We start from the raw sequence: 22,894 nt of genomic DNA on the forward strand, positions 1-22,894 counted from the left end.
CATTTCTATAACATAGTCGCTGGGCAGAAAGCTGGGAGCAAAGAAACATTTCTGTGCTGTCTTGTTCTCACTTTTCTGTGACCAGTTCCAAAATTCCTCAACTTCAAAAAGAGGAAAAACCCATATTGTTGCTGTACTACATTTTGCATTGCCTTTGAACACATTACTCAGAGTTTAAAGAGCAGGCATTGTTTTACTACAACTCCTATGTATGTGGAGATTTTAATTTAATATCTAGCCGTAAATTAAGATGATTTAATCCTGTTTCATTTCAGGTCCTCTGTTCTGGTTTTAAGATCCAGCCTCCTCCCATCAAAAACTTACTTATTTTGCAGTTGAATTGAATGCAGTTGTATGATGGATACTGAAAACCACTCATAGATGTCTCCAAAGTACTGGTTTAAGTACATTTTACCACTGCCATCTACATTCAAGGCTAGTGACCTGGCAGCTCATTGCCACTTAAATACGTACCACTTACAAAACAGTTCCTAGCAATATAGTCCTATTCTGCAGTATTAAAACATCAAACAGACTAACATTTACAAGGCTAAATGGGTACTCCTTAACTGTTGGTAAAGAATAAGCAGCTAGAAACCATGATGCATAAATATATAAATAATCCAGTTCCCAGCCATTTCAAAGATAAATGTCAACCATTTGCCTCAATCTGTGTAGACAACATCAGACAGAATGCCAAAGGGAATTCGTGTATTCCCAATGGCAGTATGAATTTTGACCATATTTAATACATTAAAGGATAATATATTTTCTAACCCATTCAATGCTGGTACTTCAGCATTGGCAATAACCTTCATTATTTGGGGAAATATAAATATGTTAAATGCTCAGAGATAATAAGGCAAATATAGATTTCCAAAACCTATATAATGACTCAGATATCTCAAATCTATTGTCTCTATGTAAAATACAGGACTAGACTGTACAGGAAGGATTGAATTGTAGGCTTCCACTCTTGCAGAGCCTAGTCAATCCCAGTATGTACATAAAGGTACTCTGCTTCATCACATGGATCATGCTCCATCAATAAAAGGTACCAAAACCCCTCTTGGTGAACTTGCAGGAGGTCCAGTTCAACTGACAAGGCAAACTTTGTGCTCCTGTTTCTCTGGATGTTTTCTGGCCCCGTATGATGTAGATACACTTTTTTTCCAAGCCGTGACCCTGCTTATCTCTTAACTGCATTTTTGCACGTGTGACTGTTTAACTCTCAAGGTAAGCTGAGCTTTCCCTTCTTTAAACCAAGGTATGTGAGGTCACAGTGAAGATCATTGCTTAAAATTGTTCTAATTACTAAGGACAAAAGCATTGCTTGGAGCTGGGTGCAGATTTTAGGAACCTGAGTCCTGTGTCCCTTCCTGATAATCGTTCCCTGGGTGACTGGGGACAAACCAAGCAAATAAAATGTCTGTGACTCAGTTTCCCTTATCTACAGCTGCGATAAGGACAGCTCTGCAGTGTTAAACTATTTTGAGATGAGAGGTTCCACAGATGGAGAAAGCAGTATAAAATGTTGCATTATTACCATGACTCATACGAAGAATAGGAAGACTCTTTTGTGAAACTTCTCCATCTTTTTGCAGTAATATGAAGGAAGATATAACAGTAAATTCTGCTTGGAGGAAATCTTTCTCAATCTTTGCTTTCACCCTTTCTTTAATTACTTTAACAGTAGTTTGGCTTTTTCAAGTTTGTAGGAGTCCGTTTCATGATGCTTTGACAGAGCAAACTTTCTGAGAAGAGCAGGGTGGCAGCTGTTAGCCTGGCACATTTCTGCCTACCCAGTTCCTATAGCTGCAGGAACATACACCAGGATCAAAACCAGTTCTTAGACCACCTAGAAAGATAACTTTTCAAGAGCACTCAAAGTGATTTAGGAGCATCCCACGAAAAGTCTCTAGGGGTAATACATCTAAGAGACCAAATGCTTTGGAAAAAAAATGTAACAGGCCTCATGATAAAGCAAAGAGAAATTCTTTGGGGCCCATTTTCCCACCAGGAGGACAACGAGGACTACTCCCAAATAAGGGAGAACTCACCAGCACTGACTGGAGGACAGTCTCTGCAGATTGGCTCCTCTGGTGCTCAAGAGAGAGAAATTCTACCCTGTGAGAACAACCCTGGGAGAGTTGATGTCATATATAGTCCAGCAAAAGGGTAGGGGACTGCTATGGGTCCCATCCTGGGCATTGCTTCTCTTCCAGGCCAAGAACCCAGGTGGGACTGGGAGGTGGGTGCTGTGACAAGCATGTAAAGCAATATCTGCTCCCATAAGCCCACCTGGGCTAAAGGAGGTGTGGCTTTTAGTATTTATTATCTTGTCATATCCCTTCCTTTGCTAAAAGAGAGTGGATTTTGTTATGAATACTAATGTGAGTCACCTTGGCTTTTTCCTTCTCTGAAGGTAGGGTCTGGTGCCCAAATCCACCTGTGCTATTACAGTTCAGTCAGAGACTCCCCAGAGAGGGGAGGAGATTTCATCTTTGAGCAATGTCCTTAAATTAGCACAGCAAGAGAAATTTGGTTGGTTGATTACATGTCAAATCACTTTCTAAAGCATTACCTATGCCTGTAAAGGCTCTTCAGTTGGTGCAACAAAGAACTAAGCAGACACATAACTTGAGATGTGGAAGCAAGTATATCAAAACCTGCAAAATCACTTCAGCTTTTAGCATTATATGTGTGCTTAACTGCCTGCTGGATCTTGTCTTGCTTACATGTGTAACAATTATGTAAAGACCATTTAAGATCTGACTTACAATTATAAATAGATATGGGATTTTTTTAGAGTCTCTAGTTTTTCCAGTACCAGAAAGACTATGATACTCAAGAATTTCTCCAGTAGATTGGTTTGCCTTTCACAATACAGAAGAAGTAAATAATGCCTATACTTTTCAAGTTAATTTAAGTCGTATCTAGTATGCCATCAGTTTAAATCTTGCTACAAAATTGAATCAATCTTTACTCAGCTTCAAAACGTGCTAAATTGTTCCGATATTCTAAAACTCTTCTTCCTTAAGGCTTCGGAGTGAAATTCTACATTTATTTAATAAAGGAGTCAGGATTTACTACACCAGTGGCGGTAAGCACTTTTTACTTCCCTCAAGATAGATTAGAGTTGACTGTATACTTTTTTTGCTACAACTGCACAAGTTTACAAGTCACAATTGAATTACCAAACTGAGGAAAAGAAAGATTATTCCAGTGGGTGCAATGCAGGTTGCAGACTTGTTTTCTTTTAAAGAAGGGTTTAAAGAATTAGCAATAAATGTTATCAACTGCAGCTAGAAAATGATGCTGACTTATTACTTTGTTGGGACCCTAAGGGGCATCATGAAAACCAAATTCCTTAGCTGAGCTTTGCAGAAGAAAATGGGGGAAAACATTAACACTGCCTTTTGAGCACCTTAATCTCAGATTTACTGTACAGGAAAAGACTAAGCTTATAGTCATCCTTGGCTTGCCCCTGATGTTGCACAACTCTACAGTGCTTAAACAGTTACTGATTTATTTACTACATAAACAATACATTCCCATTGTCATTGGCAATGCATGAGATGAAGACATTTCTATAGACAATCAACAATAACAGGGGAAGGTAGCCAGCTTTCTCGCCTTCAGCAGAAACCTCCAGCAAAGCATATGCTCTAATATCCAAAAGGAGCACCAGGAAAGGCTGTAGCTTTATTTCATCCTTCACTGGAGTAAATGCCCTGCTGATCTGTAGAGATGTTACTTCTCTGAAGATCTTCCCCTTGTTACCTGCCACCAAATAACCTAGTGGCTTGAAGGATGCATTTGGGGTCTGGAAGACACAAACTCAGAGCAAAGCAGAAACTTTGACCTGACTCTTCTATGTATCAGTTGGGTTGCTGTATAACTTCAGGCAATATCATGATGCTCCAAGAGGTGTTTTTCGAAAGGCTTTTGGAATGTTACTTTTGCAAGTTTTTCAGGTGCCATTGCACATCTGGTTTGAGGTGTTTTTTTTTCCCTGTATCTAAAGGAAAACAACATTGTGACCCAATTTTTTTTTCTATAAAATGTACTTGCTATATTTTGTCCAGCTTTACTGAGCAGTCTTTCATCTTGAAGCCCTTAGACTGTGCTCAGTAAAAAAATCTCATCTCAGGGTGAGTTTTTGACAAATTGTCAGAGTTTAGAAATGCTCACAATTGTTATCTTGCATGCTATCATTACTGGAAACCCCATTTAAGCCAACTCTATGTCTTAGCCAGGATTGACACTGACAAGCACAAAAAAACCTTCACAGCCTTTTCCACCAGATGTATGTGCATAACATTCGGTACAACTCGGATAAATTGGGGACCTGGGTTGCAGCCTGCAAGTCAGAATTTTAAACTCACTCACTCACCATATTTTCTCTTTCTAACATCATTATTCGATCAAAGTTATATACACTCAGCTGTCTCTCAAGACCTGAAGAAAAGTACTTTCCATACTCGTTCAGTTAAGTAATTCCTGTACAAAGAAGTACGTGACAGTTGAATCGTGCCCAGTGAATCACTGTTTACAACAGACTAAATCTAGACTATCTCACTTACCCTGTATTGAATTTAAGACAACTAAGATAGATGGTCTCGAAGTTATCTTCAGAAGCCTTTACTATTTTTGTAAGAATCCATTTAAATAGTCCACAAAAACTAAAACACATGATGCCACTGCACAACTCATTTCTCTTACACAGCAGTGATATTCCTTCATATTCCTGTGGTTAAGTAGTCATTCTTCTAGTCTTTTCATTATTTGAATCACAGTTTTGCTAGAAATGAACCAGAGTTTGTTTCTCCCAAAGAAAAGATAAATGAGGTGTCCTTAAGTAGGTTACGTGTACATCAGGTTATGTTCTGCTGCTCTAGCTGTAAATCTGTGTTGCACTGAATAGTTCCACTTGTACAATGACAACTACTTATATGTATATATATGTATGATGTTTTGCAATTGCCATGCCTGGTGTTGAATGCCTTCTCAAGCAGTTGGTTACCTTTCTTCAGTGCCCATACAGGCTTCTGGTTGTCTAACCTCATTAAAGAATTATAAAAATTATGTGTCCAACAGGACCAATGGGTGGTTAACTCGGCTAACCCCTGTACCAGGAACTGTTGAACCAAGCCACCAAGTTTAGCAATATTTCAGTACCAATACGGATCAATATTTCTGGTTGGCCGCAAGTCCACAGTGTGGAAAGGAATGCAGGAAGGATGTAGCCTCACATGCAAAGGGTGAAAGGACAAATGCCCCTCTTCCTAAGCTTCAAAAGAACTGATTACGCTTCTTGGTGAGTCACTTAGTGCTCAGCCAGTGCTGAGCATCTAGCAAGGGTGCTAGAATCTGAACCTAAGAAAAACCTTAGATACAATAAGCTGGCCACCAACATGGTATTAGGAAGTGAGGGTGACAATGGAGGCACAAATTAAACAGTCCTTTATGTGAAAGCTGGACCTTTCTTCTTCACCTCAAAGGTCTTAATGAAAAGTTCCCTGAACTTGAATACTAAGACAAGTATTCTCTACTGGAATGTTTAAGCCAGGTGTTCTTAATGGGATTTGGGGTTTCTCAACAGAGGAAATATGCAGTGTTTGATCCTCCCTGAGGACAAAACCAGCATTCCCCATGACATTAAAGATACATTCTGATATTAAAAAAGGCACAATCGTGAAATCTTTGTGCGGACTTTTCAACAGATACAGCATACAGTTATGTATGTGTCAGCAACTCAATTAATAGAATAAAAATAAAGTTTGTAGGAATACATTTGCTTTCTGCTAAAAAAAAAAAAAAGATTTGGAAATGTGCTTAAACAAAGAATCTGAGCAAACTTCTAAAATCGCAGTTTTTAACCAAATCACATTATGGTGACAAAAAAAAAAATCATTTTAGAGCAGTCTGTTTCATCTGCAAATATTTATTTCAAAAGTTAAAATGCTTTATGTCAGTGAAAATTCTTCCCCTTTTCTTTTTGAACCAATGTAATCTTTTAAATAAAGAGTGAATTTAAAATTGAATACAAAAGCTTTTTGATCCAAACCAATTCTCTCCTTTCATTTGGGAAAAAAGAAAAAAAGAAAAAAAAAAAAAAAAGAAAATTTCTTCTAATGTGTCTGCTTTTTGCCAATAGTAATTAAATTCAAATGGTGTTTCCTGGTAGGGAATTGTTCCAAGTGAAACTTTGCAACCTGCTGCAGGTGGGAGCATGGTGAAGGCTGATCAGGGCTAGATAGAGAGGAACTGGAGGAGCCACATCGAGGCCTGTTGCTCCAGGAAAATGCCCTGACACCATCACTAACCTTCAGCTCATGAAAACTCACCTCATTAGCAGAAGCAGTATCAGCGCTGCCAGGTGAGGCTGCCCAGTGGCTGTTTCTACTACTGTAGAGTGGGAATAGCCGGCATAATGAGTTGTTATACTGCTGGATGGAGCTTCTGAGCTGATTTGCAGGTACGTGGGATTGATGCCAGAATCAATTTTGCTCCTTTATGCTTAGTTGTGTAGTAGAGCACAGATGTATCTTTCTTTATTTTAATTTGCTTTGCTAGTTAATTGCATGCCTTCAACTTAAGAGAAATTTAGCCTTCCTGTATACTTAGAAGAATTTTTCCTTATTTTCAGACAGTATTAATTCTAAAGGCTGCCTTTGAGAATCCCTTACGTTTACTGTAAATAGACCTTCATTTGCAACGGAAGGGATAAAATAAAACCCCAAACATCATTGTTTTTTAAACTGAGTAAAACTCCAGGAGAGCTCACAGCATCCTTGACTGCACAACACTGCTCTGTCTACAGAGGCCCCAGCATTTGGGTCAATACAGACCTCCGTGCATAGGCAGGTCTTGTCATCTCCACGGAGCTTTGGTCACTCTGCCCAGGAGCCATGAAGTTCTGCTTCCTTTCAGCATTAGGACTATACAGAGCATTTAAATGCCCTCACAATGAGATTAAGGTACGCTTTCTTCCCTGTGTCAGCAGTAATTCAGAAATACCCATACTCTCAGCTTGGTTTCATACACGCATTTGCCCTTTGCATCAAAATACCCCAGGGATGGCAGAACTGCTTTGTAGGAGTAAATCCAGGCACACATGTAAGTACAGAGATAAAGCTGTTTTATTTGCTGATCTCCAGTGCTCTGCACTGCACTTCTACATCTAGTTTCCTCCTGCAGGATTAAAAGCCATCAGATTACAATATGGTGGCTCTAACAGGATGGGTTGGTATCATGCATTGTAGAAAAGTATTACACGCATAAGCAGAACATATTTAGGCAATTCACTGAACTGGATGATAGGTCAAGAATGTATTTAGGTTAAGTTTGCTGTTTCACCCACCGCAACCACCTTTTTTTTTATCCCCACATCAAATACAAAAGAACCCCAAATCTATAACGTCCCTGTACCACATCAGAAATTAACTTTTCTTAGATAATTTTTGATAACTTTTTTTCTGCAGCTAAGCAGAACAAGGCAGAAAGAAAAAAAGGGGGAACTGGGGGTGGGGGGGAGAAGGAAAAGAACCTGTTAGAAATGATACAACTGGCTTTTTACTTTCTCCCAGAACGTGAAGGTTGAAATAGTGATTGCTTCCATCAAACGCCTTAGATCACAGCTTTCACTAAACACGCTATTCAAGCCACATTTCCATTATTCTCATCATCACTTATATAATGGTGACTGATTTTATCATTATTCTTTGTGCGCATTCCCCTTAATGCTCTAGGGTTTCTCTCCCCGCCGCCCCCCCCTCCCCATTTCTGACCAGCAACAGATAAATTACTTTAGCTCAGTGTCTAAGACAATGTCTTTTCTCAAAGGAGCTTTTTCTGTCTGGGCACCAATATCATGAAAAATATGTTGTTGTGGCATGTGCCAACCAATAAATTCTGTCACTGGGGATCTTCATTTATTTACATTGAGTCATCTGGTTAACATTGTCTTTAGAAGACAAAGCGTTTGAATATTATAAAGAGATCTTACAATATGAATGGCAACTGTAATGAATTGCTAAGGTAAAACATGTTACCAACTCAGAAACCCTTATAAAAGGAGGAGAACATATATCTGTTTCTCTGCCTCAGCCCCTATTTCATGTTAATGGTTTGGCTTCTTTGTTGTGATTATGACATACGGCTTCTTGCATTTATCTTCTCTATCCTAAAACCTGCCTGTAAAAATACTATACCTGCTGCAGATGTGTTCCTTTAAAAAACAACCAAAAAAAAAGAGTTGATAGCTAATTGTGACCTTGTTTGTTAGGGCATTTAAACCTGTCCTGTTCCACTGCGTTCATCTTTCTAGAAACAGACATGTAAATAATATGGAAGAGGAAATACAGCAGTATGCCATTTACTTCAGAAACACGCTTTTTCCTTCTATCAGGAAAAGGACTACCCAGGATCAAGCACCAGCAGCGGATGTGTTGGTGCTCCGGCACTGGTCATTTCCCAAGCCCTGTCTCCCTTTTCTCAGTTGTAAATAGGTTGCAATACTTCTCTGCCATGGCCTGCCACAGGGCTCAGAAAATATTCAGGTACTACTGGAAAATGACATAACACCAAACAAATACAAAATGTTGCTTAAAAAAAAAAGGTCTGGTTTCCTTCTCTATGCTTCAAAGTCAGTTTCTCCTTTTATGTAGAGAAAAAACTACTTGTGAAAGTTTCAAAGCTGCCTCAGTGCCTTTTCCAAAAACACTTCTGTTACCCAGGCTTTTTTGAACAGTTTCTTGTTTGGCTCCACAGTCATCTGGTATATGTAGCCTAAACTCTTCATAACAAACAGAATTCAACAGAGGAGCTTTTGACACTGGATGAATCTAGGTGACCCGGGTATTCCTGGCTCTACCAAAAACATTTACATTGTCAGAGGAGGACAAATAGTGGTTTTTTTTTCCCTTAGATTTATAATAAAAAATTTATAAAACCGAAATAAAACATGGATTAAAAGTTAAAAATACTGATCCCCTTTGTAAAGAAATCACTGATAATAGCAACATATATTTTATTCTCAGAAAATAACTTTTTTCTTTTTACCACACATAGCCAGAAAGTTTTCTTGCACGATCAATCTTTGTAAGCTACAAAGTTGACTGCAAAGTGGATATATGTTGAAGGATGTGGGTACAGATCTTCAGTGCCTTCTGTAACAGGGATATACACAGAGTGGGAAATTCTGCCCCACCAAAATCAATAAGACTAGCACCATCAGATTCAACAGGATCAGAAATTCGGCTCTAACCTTTACAGTGCAGCTCAATGGAGGCTTAAGTTCTTTAAGAAAACATAATCAAGCCTCTAATCTTAAATACCCTTTGAAATTTGAAGTGTTTCCTGAGCTGTTTCTTCTGAACAAGAAAACTACCATAGCAGTGACACAGGAAGACAGAAGGAAAAGTAATGACGAAAAAGAGAGAAGAAAGAGTTTCCAGACGCAGCTCTATCTAAGCTGGCTTAGCTTATCTCTTCTGGGAGAAGCTCCTACTGACATACCTGAAGTGTGGTACAATACAATGAAAGTCAGCTCCAGATCTGGAAAGTAGCTCAAAAATTGTAGTCTAAAACCCACGTATCTTTCTTGTTTAAACGTTTAAACATGAGCTAAGAGAACTGCCCATCTCCAGAGACCACCTCTGAGCAGAGTCAATGCTCAGCCTTGTGTGAAGATAACACAAGCTGCTCTCTACAGTGACTTCTCCAAAGTTTATTTTTCCTTTCAATAGCAAAATAATTAGTTAGTAAATCTGATTTTTGAGGCCGAGGAGAAAAATGTAGGCGATTTCCATCAAAACATATCTCCTTAATTGAATAACTTCCTAGGCTCTCTAGTTAAACAACTGTTAATGACGCTGAAGCAATCAGAAATGTTTTGCCAAGGGGAAATCAACAGTGTCTGAAGATAGTTCAGTATTATTGCTGAATGCTAAAGGCAGCTTCTGAAGATGATATGTTTACAGGCTAAAGAAGTTAGGTACATCTGATCACTCTGAAAAGTATACTGACACCTTTAATGCCATTTTTCTTCTGTCTCTGTAGGAACAATGTTTCCTTTACATTATATAAATATTAATGAGTGAGCTTTCAGATTTTACCAATTTTATACAAAATACTGATGGTACCTTCTGAAATAAACTCTTATGGCAAATAACCTTTTTATAATATCATTCATAGTATGTGCTGTGATCTCAGGGGGGTTTCGATATACATACATATATATACACTTTTTTGGGGTACAGTGGTAACACAGTTTGATTAGTCATAATAGAAAACTTTTGAGTATTTTTCAGCAATGTAAATCGTTCACCTTGTTGCCCTGTCTTTCCACTTCCTCCCAAACCGCAGTGTTCTGTGCCAAAACAGTGCTGCATCTAGCAAATGACCTCATCTGACTTATCTCATATGGGTGCAAATGTAGCCACTTATCCTCCTGAAATTCCAAAAAAAAAAATTCCTGTATGTTTGGTCCAGAAAAATAAGGAATTCAGGTAGATTTTTCTGCCACTGATTCCCTGACATTTTTATCAGGAACGTCAACCAGCTGTGCATTGCACTTTAAATCAGTGAAAAATCCATTTACAGCAGTTAGAGCAACATGATACACTGCACTTGGCTAACAAGTGAAGAAATTGGAAACAGATTACCTCTACCAGCACATTCAAGCCTAAACTGACTTTTAGAAAAGGTCCCAGGTTGCTGGGCATTGCTTCCATCTGCAAGCATTCTCAAGTATATAGTAATTTTTAATTTAGAACTGTATCCTTCCTGACATGCAAGGCACAGATATCCATTGAATTCAGTGTATGTATTATATATTGGGCATGAGGGAAGAAGATTTCATTAGCAGTTTGTGTGAAAATCATTTTATTTTATATTCAATTTGATGGCACCAGAGTTCAATGCTGATGGCAAAATCTAAAGCACAGGACTCATCCAATACCCTTTGGAATCGATGTGATTCTTAACACTAACTTCAGTGAAGTCAGCATTTCTGCCTAATTTTTTTTTTTTTTTAATAAAATGCATAGGTTATTACTATTTATACATTCTGATTACCTCTAGGATTCTGCCAGACTAAATTATGGCAGTTTTCCTGCCTCCCAGGACAGTTTCTGTGAATCCCAAAAGCTTACACTTTGCATATAGTAATTATATCTAATAAAAAAATAGCATGAAGTGACTTCCAAAATCCAAAGGTCAAAAATTCAGCTAACATATATTAATCTTTATTATATAACAATGATAGAATAAATAAGTATATGGATTTGTATGACTCATACAAAAAGCTGAAAAGATATTGCCCCAAGTTAGGTACCAGCTATTTGGATTTAATATTTGTTAAACGTATGATCTAAAATTATGTACAGTTGTGAAGTTAAGGCAAAACCAGATGATACCTTTAACACAACAGGTTTGAAAAATACACATAATTACAAACAAGGGGATCTTGTCTCCAGCTAATAAAGTGGTTGTGTCTAAGGAAGGAATCCCTTAGGTTTTTAATAAAGCTGTTATTATCAATCATGTTGATTAAAATTGAATAGCAAGTGCAAGAGTTCCTGCAGGGCAAAGCTGTTTTGCAAAGTTGTGCCTCAATAACCACCTCTAATGCTGGTAAGAATATTTTTCTTTATGGTTATAATCTGCACTTCTCTGTAAGAAACACGGAAAAGAGGAATACCTTATTACAACTAAAATACAACCATAACCTCTTAGCTTTCTGTAGGCTAGACTTGATTGTGACAGGTGACAGAGCATAAGTATGGTTGGTGAATCATCCAACACACTACACGCAGAGGAGAATTAAAGTCAACCACTTATGAATAATAATTACCTTTCTCAAGACAATGGGATAGATCATGTCAGTTAAGTCTCAGTGACAAAAACACGTGTTACCAATATATCAATATACAGTTCTTTGGCAGCAACACACTAACTCTTGATTGAAGTCTGAACTCTCCTAAATATAGACCTGGTTGCCAGTCTTTTTCATAATTAAAGAAAATCCACTTCTCCCATGAATCCAGTAAGTCCAGTAAATGAAATCAGAACAAATTTTGCAGGCAGCTTTAGACTGTAACATTAAGCATAGATATTTATTGTCTGCTTTAGTCCCAATCCAAATATATTGTATTTAAACACACAAAATTCTGTGAAACTTCTGAGTAGTTCAGATGGGGCCAAAATCCATAAAGAGAATCCATATTCACCCATGAGAAAAACAATAAAGAGACATCAATCCCATGATGATAAAATGCTCTTCATGTAACAGGGGCAATGATGAGTCCACATCTGGATGGATATCACAGGAAAATTGACTTTACAGGGGAAAGACCAGAAAGCCAGAAAACGTAGAATACTGCCATCCACCGACCAGATTACCTTTCTCCAGTTTCAGGTAAACCTTATCCTCCTTGTCCAGATAGAGCAGGACTCCATTTGTGGCAGCTTCACGTGTGACATCCTTGTCCCCAGCAAAAGCAGAAATGACTGGCTTTCCATTTAGCATCAAATTGACCTACAAGAGAAGAAAATATTGAAAAGCTCTAATTAACAGAAAAACTCCAAGAACTACCACTGAATATTAACTACAGAGTAAGAGGTCTGCTAAGGTCCCAGTCTTCACTGCTTTTAGTTTCATTTTGTTTTGAATTAATAATTCCATTATTAGTATTTGGAGCATAAAAGCACTTTCATTCTTCATGGGCTTCACCTGCAGCTGAGTGAAGTTGGTGGGACACCGCCCACCAACCGCTGTGGACCAGGCATAGTCAGTGTGCAACATGACATTGCTTTCCTCTGTTCCTTGGGGCATTAATTGTTGTAACTCCCTGGTGCATGGAACTGTGAGCTGTTACCTCAGTTTGTTTCATTTTGCCTCATGGGTTATTTAGATATTCACTAGCAAAGATATTTCAAGAAACTCAAGGCACCCAGAGATGCAATATAGGCACCTAATGTCAAAGATGCTGCAGCAGGCTGCGAACTTACACTTCATTGAGAGCAAAATATATGTCCCTTCCATAACTGACAGTAGCTTAGTTTGAAAGTCTAGAACAGACCTTTAGCTTTAAGAACCACCACACTGTGTTTTGGTGCTGAATCCATTTTCCTACAAAGCACTTTTGAAAGTCAGCACAGTGTCTGCTCTGAACACAGCATCACACAGGTACTCTGTAAATAAAGATGGGCATGGGCTGGGGGAATGGACAGATCCAGGCTTTTTTAATTTCCCCAGCGGCAACTATTTGCTTTCTTCTGCTTTTTCTTTTTAAGCAGCTATAATGCAGTCACAGAGGGGTGAATTATGAAATGCTTATTCATATGGAGTATGCTGGCCTTGCATATGCTCCCATTAATTTTAATCGGAGCCACCACAGAATAAATTAGTGCTCAGCATAAGTCAGGGCAGTGGAATCTGGCCCTGATTTGGGATTTGCCTATCTGGGAAATCTACTTAATCAGATGTCCCCAGGGAACCAATTTCAGTTTAATGATATTTAATGGCACTAGCAGATGTTCCAGGGGCATAGTAATATCACTTATGTAGAAAGCCCTCAGGTGATTTAGTGGTGTTTAAGTCTGCATGTGGCTAAGTCTCAAGCTGGTTAGCTCCACTGCAATGGCTTTTGGTCCTCCCCCTGGGTATTACACATGCAAGAAAAGGGCATCAAGAGTTTACTCATTGCTGGGTTTTGTTTTATCAGATTCCTTCTGTACCACCTCTTTAGGTCAGGTTCCCCTGCAGATTGTCTTACAGCTATTTTAATCACACTAGAAGAACACATTACAGGCTTGCACCAAGTAGTCTCACATTAACTGTGCCAAATTTGGAGTCAACCAAACCCATCCATCACTTAAGGAGCTCTTCATGTATGAAAGGTTTCAGGCCATGTCAGAGGTTGCAACATTCCCTGTTAGGAGCCCTAAGCTCCCAGGTTTGAATGCCTGGCGTATGAAACACCAAAGTCTGCACTGGACTTCCAGAGTCCAACCTCTGACATCTTTCTTGGCAATGTGTATTGTAAACCTAATGCAGCTGGCTGACACACGGTTATTCTATACTGTTTCAACCTCCCGCATATGAGAGGGACAGGAACAAAGTCTGAGCATATTAAATAGCTTACAAGCTCATTATAGAGATTTTCATGGGGTCAATATTCCATTTAAGACTCTTGTCATTGATCTGAATGTATCCATGATTTCATGTTGTAAACTGAAGGCGAATTTCACCAGGGATGTGACTGTCTCACACCAGCTTGCTCAGCCATTGCTACCATTTACACTTTTCCCAGCAATCCAAAGTCAGAGCTGCCACAAAGAAATGACTGATCACTCCTCCTGCAGATATCTATTTTATCCAACCTTCTACACTGAAACCCACATTTGAGGACAGGAGCGATCAGGGGAAAAGCATCAGAGACTTCTACGAATCCAGTGGTCTCATGGGTGGAAACAAGGGAAGCCACAGATGATATTCCAGATCGAGAAAGCCAGTATGTATGTCACAGAAATTGCATGACCTGGCATGAAGATTTAGTAATGCACTTTCAGGAATTTACTGCTAGTTCAGCAAGGGACGTTCAGGAACTCAGAGACTTTCCCTCTAAGCTAGAGCATGCTTGTATTTAATTGCACAGTTCAGCTGCTGTTAAGCTACAAAAGAAACTGCAGAATCACTCCTTTGTTAAAGAAATATATGACGTCTTTTCTGTATTATATGGTGAAAAAAAGGTTTGAAGTGCTATAAAGGTTCCCTAGAAGACATCCCTGAAGAATTATAACATTTTGGTGTAGTTACAGAACAACAGGACCACCTTAGCTAACCTTGGTCCACATCAGACTGCTGTTACAGACAGACACCCAACATCAGGAGCTGTCAGCCAGGTCACAGTTTGTTACAGAAATAGCCAAATCTGGTGTGTATCCCCAGAACTCTTGTGCTCAAGACATTGAGTTTAACCTGTAGTCCTCATTATAAGTCCTCATTAGTATTTATGCAGTTAAGTTTAGAGCTCCATTTTACTCTTGGATGATTCAATCTATTTAATACTTTTATGTCACCCCAGGTACTCAGTTCTTACGCTGTAGATGTGAAGCTGTGTCAATTTACTTGAGGTGAGGGTCCTGCCTTGTAACAGCTGTTAAATGTATTCACAGTTTAAATGTATTCACTCTACTGCTAGGAACTCTACACCACAGCACAGGTTGCTTTATATTAAGCTATTTTGCTTGGAAAGTCTTAAATACTCCTGTGTTCAGTCAAGATCCTATTCTAAATCAACATTATAAGTAAAATGTTTTATAATTATAATCAACGTACCTGAATTGTTTGGCTCTGATAGACTTTAATCACGTGGAAACTGAAACTGTAAATTCCTTTTCTTGGTGCTACAAAGACAGACTCCAGCGTGAAAAAATTGCCCACATTTACTAGGATCTGCAAACAGAAAAATGTAGTATGGGAATTAGCACAGGCATTCCGTGCTAAGTGAAGAATACAGACTATTAACTTTAGAAACCATTCACCCATGGAGTTTTCTTATCTATCTACGTCTCTTCTGGTTCATTCCTTCTCTTAATTAAGCTGGTATAATACTCATAAAATGGATATTTAATTATATTGATAGTACAACTTTACAATAAACTAGGGCAAAAATAATTCTTACTTTGCTACTATATCATTACTTCAAGACTTTTCTTCTATACATGTTTAGAGGAGATTAAGCAAAGGCAGATTTGTTTATCGTTCCCCCCAAACGACACCAAAACCCTAACTCAGGGAGCGGCATGCTGCTTTTGGCTAAGAAACAACAGTCAAGTCAGCATTGTCTTCCTGAAAGTATCAAGCAGAGAGGAAGGATGTACATGAAGGATACAATTCATTCACCAGTTTATAGGCAGGCTGAGTTACTGCGATACCTGGCACATCTGAGCCACGACTGGCTGTGAGCCTTTGCTGCTTTATCTGGGTTTGTAAGCACTAATAATGATTTGGGGTTGATTAAACAGAGACAAGTAACAGGAGGGAACATATTAAAAGAGTCATCATCCATATGCTAAATATCTTCTTTAGTGACTTTTTCTTTCTTTCCACATAGTTCTGCTTTGTTTTTTAAATTGTTGTTTTCAGGCTGTTTTATGCCAGACACAGCCCTGGAAAGCCACTAGGAATGATGGTGAACTTGAGGCAATTTACATTGCTAGCATTAAGCTATGTGACATATCTGACTTCAGTTGTCATGACAATTTACTGTCCATTATAATGTGGTATGGGAAGAAAAATAACCATCAGTCTCAATTACTTTGGACTCGCCCTCAGACGGGAGCTGGTGTATAACATGTGTGCTGGCATCCCTATGTTACTGTTAGTGACTGAGAAGAGAGAAGGTGTAGGTTGAACCTGATCGTTATGGAAAAGTTAAATGATTTTTCTTTCATTTTCGTTCTTCATTCCCCCCTCAAAGGCCGTCTGAAAACCTGCATCGGCTCCTCTCACCTGAGAAAACCCCATCGCATCCCTCCCACGACCACGTCCCCGCTTGGCACCCGGCGAGAGCTGCCCCTCGGGTGCCCACACAGCCCCGGCCGCTGCCCCGCTGGGCTCGGGACCCCCTTCCTCCGCGGCCCCCAGGGCGGAGCGGGCGGCGCACGGACCCGCGGCCCCGACGGCGGCTGCCCCGCACGGGCTGCCCCCCACCGACCCCGCTCCGCCCCATCCCCTGGGGGCAAGTGGGAAACTACCGCGGGGCTCTCCGCGGTGCGGCTCCCCCGGCCCCACCGAGCCTCCAGCTGCGGGTTGCTGGGGCTCGGCGGGGACTCCCCGCAGACGGCAGCCCCCCGGCACCCTAAGTTTTCACGGTAATTAATGGTTGAAGTGGGGGGGACCCCGCGGGGCGAGGCACCTGTTGATGGGGCACGGGCAGCCCGGCCGCGCCGCGTACCTGGTCGAAGTAGATGATGCGCGTCTTGTTGCTCATCTCGGAGGGCTCGTGGTTGGTGCTCCTCACGGCCGAGAAGGCGACCTTGGAGTTGGCCGCCCGCACGGAGATACCCAGCGGGGAGGAGGACGAGCCCTTGCCGTCGGTGGCCGGGTTGGAGTCGCAGACCACCAGGCACTTGCCCTCCAGGACGATGGGCTCCGTGTCGTTCTGCGCCCACACCGCGGGGCCGCCCAGCGCCAGGGCCAGCAGCACGGCGGGCAGCAGCCGCCAGCCCATGGTCGGCACCCGCGGCCGCCGCTCCGCGCCCCGCGCCGGCCACCGCGCCGCGCAGCACCGGGAGGCAGCGCCCGCAGCAGCGGCAGCCGCTCCGCTCCCCCCGCGCACGCACCCGCGCACGGGCACACACACGCACCCGCGCACACACCCGCACCTCCCGGCAGCGCCGCGCTCGAAGTCTTCTTTCCTCCGGGTTCTTCCCTCTGCCTCGGTTTTTCTCTCCTTCTTCTGTTCTCCTCCTCCCTCCCCGCCACCACTTTGTGCCTTTTCTTTACGTTCGATGTCTTTCTTTACCCGGGTCCTTTCCCGAGCTCTTTAAAACACGCCGCAAAAAGCTGCCGAGCAAAATCAACACCTCCCGGTGCCCCCTTTTCTCCCCCCTCTCCACATCCAAACAAGAGAGGGAAAAGGGGGAGTAGGGTGAGGAAAAAAAAAGCCCTCAGGTGAATTATTGAGGGGAAGAGAGAGGTCATGAAGAAATAAACCCATTTGGCGTTGCCATGATTGCTGCTGCTGGCTTGCTCTCCCCTTTGAGCAGGAGTTCCAGGCTGCTGTGAGAGGTGGAGTGGAGAGGTGGCGGCTTACCCCAGCGCTGCCAGATCCTGGGTCTGATATCACTGCTGGGTGCTGCAGGCTCTAATTCTCTCTCCCTCTTTCCACAGCCCCCCCCCCCCCCCCCCCCCCCCCCCCCCCCCGGCCACAACCCCCCTTCCTTCAAAGAGTTATGTCATAGCAAACCTGCCCAGCTCGCACCCAGCCGGGCAGACACCACGCTTCATCACTGCAGACCCTCCTCTTGGGCTGCCCCTGCGCAGGCACGCGCTTGTCCTCCCAGGCAACTTTTCAAGCAGCTACAAAGCAACGAAACATCGCGCGTCCCCTGTTGCAAAAGGAGGAGGGGGAAAGAGCCTCAGCCTGGTTGAAAAGGCAGCATCTAAACCTGGAGGTGTCTGCCAGGACACAGACCTCCTGGGTCTGTATCTGTGGCTTGTGTTTGGGCATGACACTATGACCCTGTGCACACCGACGCTGATTCCTCCTCAAAGTTGGCCACAATGAGATCGCTGGTAGGACTTTGCTGGCTGCTTTTTGAGGATTAATGTTGCCAGGTAATCCTAATGGCAGCTTCTGGTAAGGTTTTGATTAGACACCACTAAAAAGTATTGGTTTCTTGTTTAGATGCATGCAGGAAGGAGTGGAAGACTGAGCCAGTACCTTAGCTTCATACTCACACATATTTCAAGACAATTAAAAATATTTCCCCCATCACCTGCTCCCTTTTGAAATAGTTTACTGGTGAAACCTAAATGCTCTTCAAGGGCTGGCAGAAATGACATAGTGGTCCCAGAAGCAGAATTGGCTAAACAGATTTCCATCCAAGCCAACAGCAAAGCACCAATGGTTTGTCAGAAATAGAGCATATGATCTTTAGATAGGTGCCTTTCAAAACAGCAGATTATTTTTGTGCCTATAACAGCTTTGCAACAAATATGTCCCATGTGAACCCTTAACCCCCAGCAGCCTTCATTCCCTTCCTGCCCAGAGGCATCTCCATCTGGATACAGCTGTTTCACCTTTCAAACCCAGCTGGGAAAGGGGCTGAGCTGTTCTGGAGCTGGGAATGCCAGCACATCTTGCTGCTTCCCATTCTGTAGAGGAAGAGCCTTGTGATACACTAGCTCACACAGCACCTCGGCTCCATGTGCTAGCAAATGCTCACCATAAATCTGGACACCAAGGGACAAAAGAAATTAAAGAAGCAACAGGAAGCTAAGAAGAAATAAAAAGCAATGAAACCCACTCTATTGAACTCCAAGACTTTCTGCAGGCACACGTGAGCTGGGACTGTTTTTAGAATCAGGATAGGTTGGAAAGAACCTTAAGATCATCAAGTTCCAACCCCCCCCTGCCATGGGCAGGGACACCTCACACTAGACCATGTCACCCAAGGTTCTGTCCAACCTGGCCTTGAACACCGCCAGGGATGGAGCATTCACAACTTCCCTCGCCAACCCATTCCAGTGCCTCACCACCCTTACAGTTGATGTGGAGGACTAGGGGTGAAGCACTAAGTCTGCAGAACTCAACAAAGTCTTTGAGAAGCCATAAAGCAGCCAAAAGTCCTCTTAGCTAGCAGCAAGCACCATACTCTAACATCCCAAAAGCCACACTCAAATTTTAAGGAATCCCATTGGTCAGATAAGAGGTAAAAATAAACTTTGCTGTTTCCTCGGAATGTGTCTCTTATTCAGTGACAGCAGCAAAAACAAATGAAAGAGCAAGCTGAGAAGCACCACAGAAAGGAAACAAGAAATAAAGCAAATACTTACAGCACAACTTTGTCCCTTTTGTAGAAACTGGATCTGCAGGTTAAAAGATTTGTGCCAAGGCATCAGAGCCCCTGCCTGGAGAACTCTCATGAAGCAGGAACAGATTTTGTGGCACAATGTTCTGTGGATAAATACAAACGTATAAATAATTCCACACTGTTGCAACATCTCATCCTTAAAAACTCTTCTGTACCTCGTGCTGCTGAGCAGCCTCTTAGCACCGCACAAAGAGCAGGAGCTGTGTTTATAGCATAGACATAAATTTAGATTAAAATTTGCAACTGCTGAGAATTTTGTCAGAGATTAAAAACTTTACGATCATTCCGGGCAAGTTGCTTGACCTTCATTGTGCTGTGGACAACACCATCAGCTACCTCAGTAGTGGGGAAAACATGACAAAAGCAAGAAAATAACCAAAACTAAAATGAAGAAACTGAAAAAAAAGGGAAAGTAACATCATAACATCATAACCCCACCTCGTCAGCTGGACGTCAGGTAGGAGCTGAATCAGATCTTTCAGTAGTTGACTTTCAGATTTCCTTGTCTGCAGGTGCAGGCACCTGCTAAGCCTGGCCTGACAAAAAGCATTTTCCTGTTCCGCTTCTCTCACTTGAATATGGAAGGGGCTGTTTTTCAGAGAGCAGATGCACAAGTGCAGACAAAGTCAAGGTCAGAATCACCTCTCACTTCTGTCCTTTCCTCCCAGAGCCGTGCATTCATTTCTGAGCATGCAGGTTACCTGAGCAGTGTGAACACATAAGTAAGTATGCAACTAACTAATTGCAGCCGTTCGTGAACACAGCTGCCTCATTTCAGAGCTCAGTTGCAATAAGGTTAAATGCAAGTTAGGAGCAAATTTGCACACATATTTTGCATGAGGTCATAAAACTTCTTTTGAGAGCGCAGTCTGCAAAATCGATGTGCTCCTCAGCACATGCATCCTAGTCTGGAGAAATCAGATATTATCACAAAAACTCTTAGAAAGTACTGTCAGTCTGCACAGATAACACAAGACATACCTTAATGATTAACACCGTACTTACCAGCTACGAAAGGAGACTGAAGCAGACAGTCCTGCAGTGGACTGCACTGCAATTTCCAAAACTGTTTTGGCAGATGGCGTTCAATTTTGACTTCAGTGATATCCTAATCTGAAGGAAGTCCAATTAAATGAGGCTCCTAATGAAGATGACATGAAGAAGGAAGCAGTTTCTGTCCCTCTATTTTGCCCACATCAATGCTGGGCACATCCCATTTGAAAGACTTTTTGAACTGTGGTGTTTGAGAGGTTCCACACCACACACACACACACACACTCACTCACTAGGTAGGACTCCTATTCCTGTGTTGGTGCCTTTGAGTTGGGACATTTGTCCTTATTTACAAAAGGGTATGGACAAACCCTTTTCATCATACCCTTTCCAATGCCTAAAGACATTCTAGAGTACTACCGACTGATGTGTTTCCTGATTGCAGCTCAGTAACACTAGCAGCTTCCATGGATTTGAAGGAACAGGACCGAGCAGAGGCTGTACAGCAGCACTGGCCCTTGTCTGCAGCCACTGGTACACACCAGAGCTCCCTCCCTCATGGAAACCAACAGGAGCTCAGTCAGAAATTTTGCTCCATGCTCAGGACTGGGAGGCACTGTGCTTCACTGAAGTATTCTTTTCCCCAAAGGGTAACCGATATTGAGATTTCAGATGACATTTATTAACAACATGAATTCAAGAGATAAGACTAGTACAACTTTTTCTTAGCAATAAGTCACTTGCAGGATGGAGACAAGGCAGCAGAATAACAGGACAAGCAAAATTTGACACAGTGATCACGATTCAAGAGCCAAGTCCTACTAGCTCAGAGGAAATCCTGGTAGATTTTATCTGCTCCAGGAGAAGAAAAGCAAAACAGAGACCATCATCAGGGAGGGTGCATTCTGGGGAGGACAGAACTGAACTGTGAAAAAGAAAGTGAATTCTTCCTGGAAATCAATTTAATATAAGCTATAATAAAGATAACCAGACTGGAGAGCCCCATCACCATAATACCCAAGACATATCACAAAATACCTCCTTTTTTCCCCACCCATGCAGCAGGAAGAGTGCTTTCAGGTTCTTAGTGCCAGTGTTTGTGTGAGTAATTGAGCTGGGCTTCACTTGCTGAACAAAATGAGGGAAGTTTGCTGCAGCTGCTGTGCAAAGGACAAGTTGAAAAGCTGGCGTTTAATTCATAAGCAGCAAGGTTAATGATTGTTCTTATTTCATCTGACAAAGAATTTCTTAGTATTGATCCAGCTCCCTCTAACAGGGATTTTTTGTTCTTCCTTTGAAAGAAAAATGAGCAAAATAAGTAGCAGCAATGCTCAAGAATGGAAATGCGGTTAGATTAAGCTCACAGTTTCTTTCCCTTTCTGGACACACTGTGGAAGCCTAAAACTGTCTCCATTTAGAAGTATTTTGCCCTTTCACAAGGAACTTTCTGTGCCGAGGCAGGTGTGCTAGGCATCTTTCTGACAAAGGGAAGAGCCACAGGGAGAATAAGGAGAGAACACCATGTTTACATTTACATTTTCTTTTACTGCTCTGCTTGTAAACCTGCATTAAATACAACTTATGTATCAATATTGCATGATACCTTTCAAATCTCTTTGGGAAAAAAAAATCCATCTTGCTTTGTATAATTACTCATTTGCCTTACAAAAGGGAGAAATAATCTGCCTCTGACTTCCTCTCCTGCTTTTGAGCCTCTTGCTTGTGTCTGGAGGCCTTATGAATGCTACTTACCCATTGGTGACAGGAGCCCTCCTTTCACTCCTTTTCTTTATTTCTTTATCCTAATTATATTTCCCTCCTGTCAAGCTGAGCTTTCTGTTTGCTGAATGTGTAACATGGTTTTGTAGTGAGCTGGTTGAACATTCATCAGCCTCCTCCTAGGATGAAACCCCCAGCTCCAGCACTGCTCTGTTTGGCTTTTTGCTGGACTCCCCCTAATGAGGATGCATGAAGTGAACCAGTGTGGGGACACAGCGGGCAGAAAGGATGGATTCAAAGGCAGAATACTGCTGATGGTTCAAACCTGTGTTTATGGAGCTCAGTGGTCAGACTTCACTGTCTTTTAACATTCTTTCAGGCTAAATACTGTATTTCCTGAGTTGGCTGTCATCTCCATCTGGATGCTGGCCCCCATACAGACTGACTTGTCTTTTAGACAGCTGGCCCTGTGGCCTTCAGCTAGTTAAACAGTTTGTTGCCCAAATCCAAAACAAACTCACCTGGTTAATGGGCTTAATGCTTCTTAAGAAGATTCCATAAATATTTT

The 22,894-nt window shown here is 41.7% G+C and overlaps 1 protein-coding gene across 1 annotated transcript; it reads right to left on the reverse strand.

The window, feature by feature from the left end:
- Positions 1–11,230: 11,230 nt before the first annotated feature.
- CBLN4 (cerebellin 4 precursor) lies at positions 11,231–17,900 on the reverse strand. The gene is made up of 3 exons (XM_057406307.1): positions 16,971–17,900; positions 15,350–15,466; positions 11,231–12,544 (listed from the first exon to the last, which is right to left on the reverse strand). Exons 1-3 carry the CDS (start codon positions 17,244–17,246, stop codon positions 12,347–12,349), a joined length of 591 nt encoding a protein of 196 aa, XP_057262290.1. The 5' UTR covers positions 17,247–17,900; the 3' UTR covers positions 11,231–12,346.
- Positions 17,901–22,894: the final 4,994 nt, after the last annotated feature.

Source organism: Pezoporus wallicus, unplaced genomic scaffold, assembly GCF_028554395.1.
Source record: "Pezoporus wallicus isolate ANWC-B61680 ecotype Strahan unplaced genomic scaffold, APGP_CSIRO_Pwel_v1 contig_6783, whole genome shotgun sequence".
Lineage (NCBI taxonomy): Eukaryota > Metazoa > Chordata > Aves > Psittaciformes > Psittacidae > Pezoporus > Pezoporus wallicus.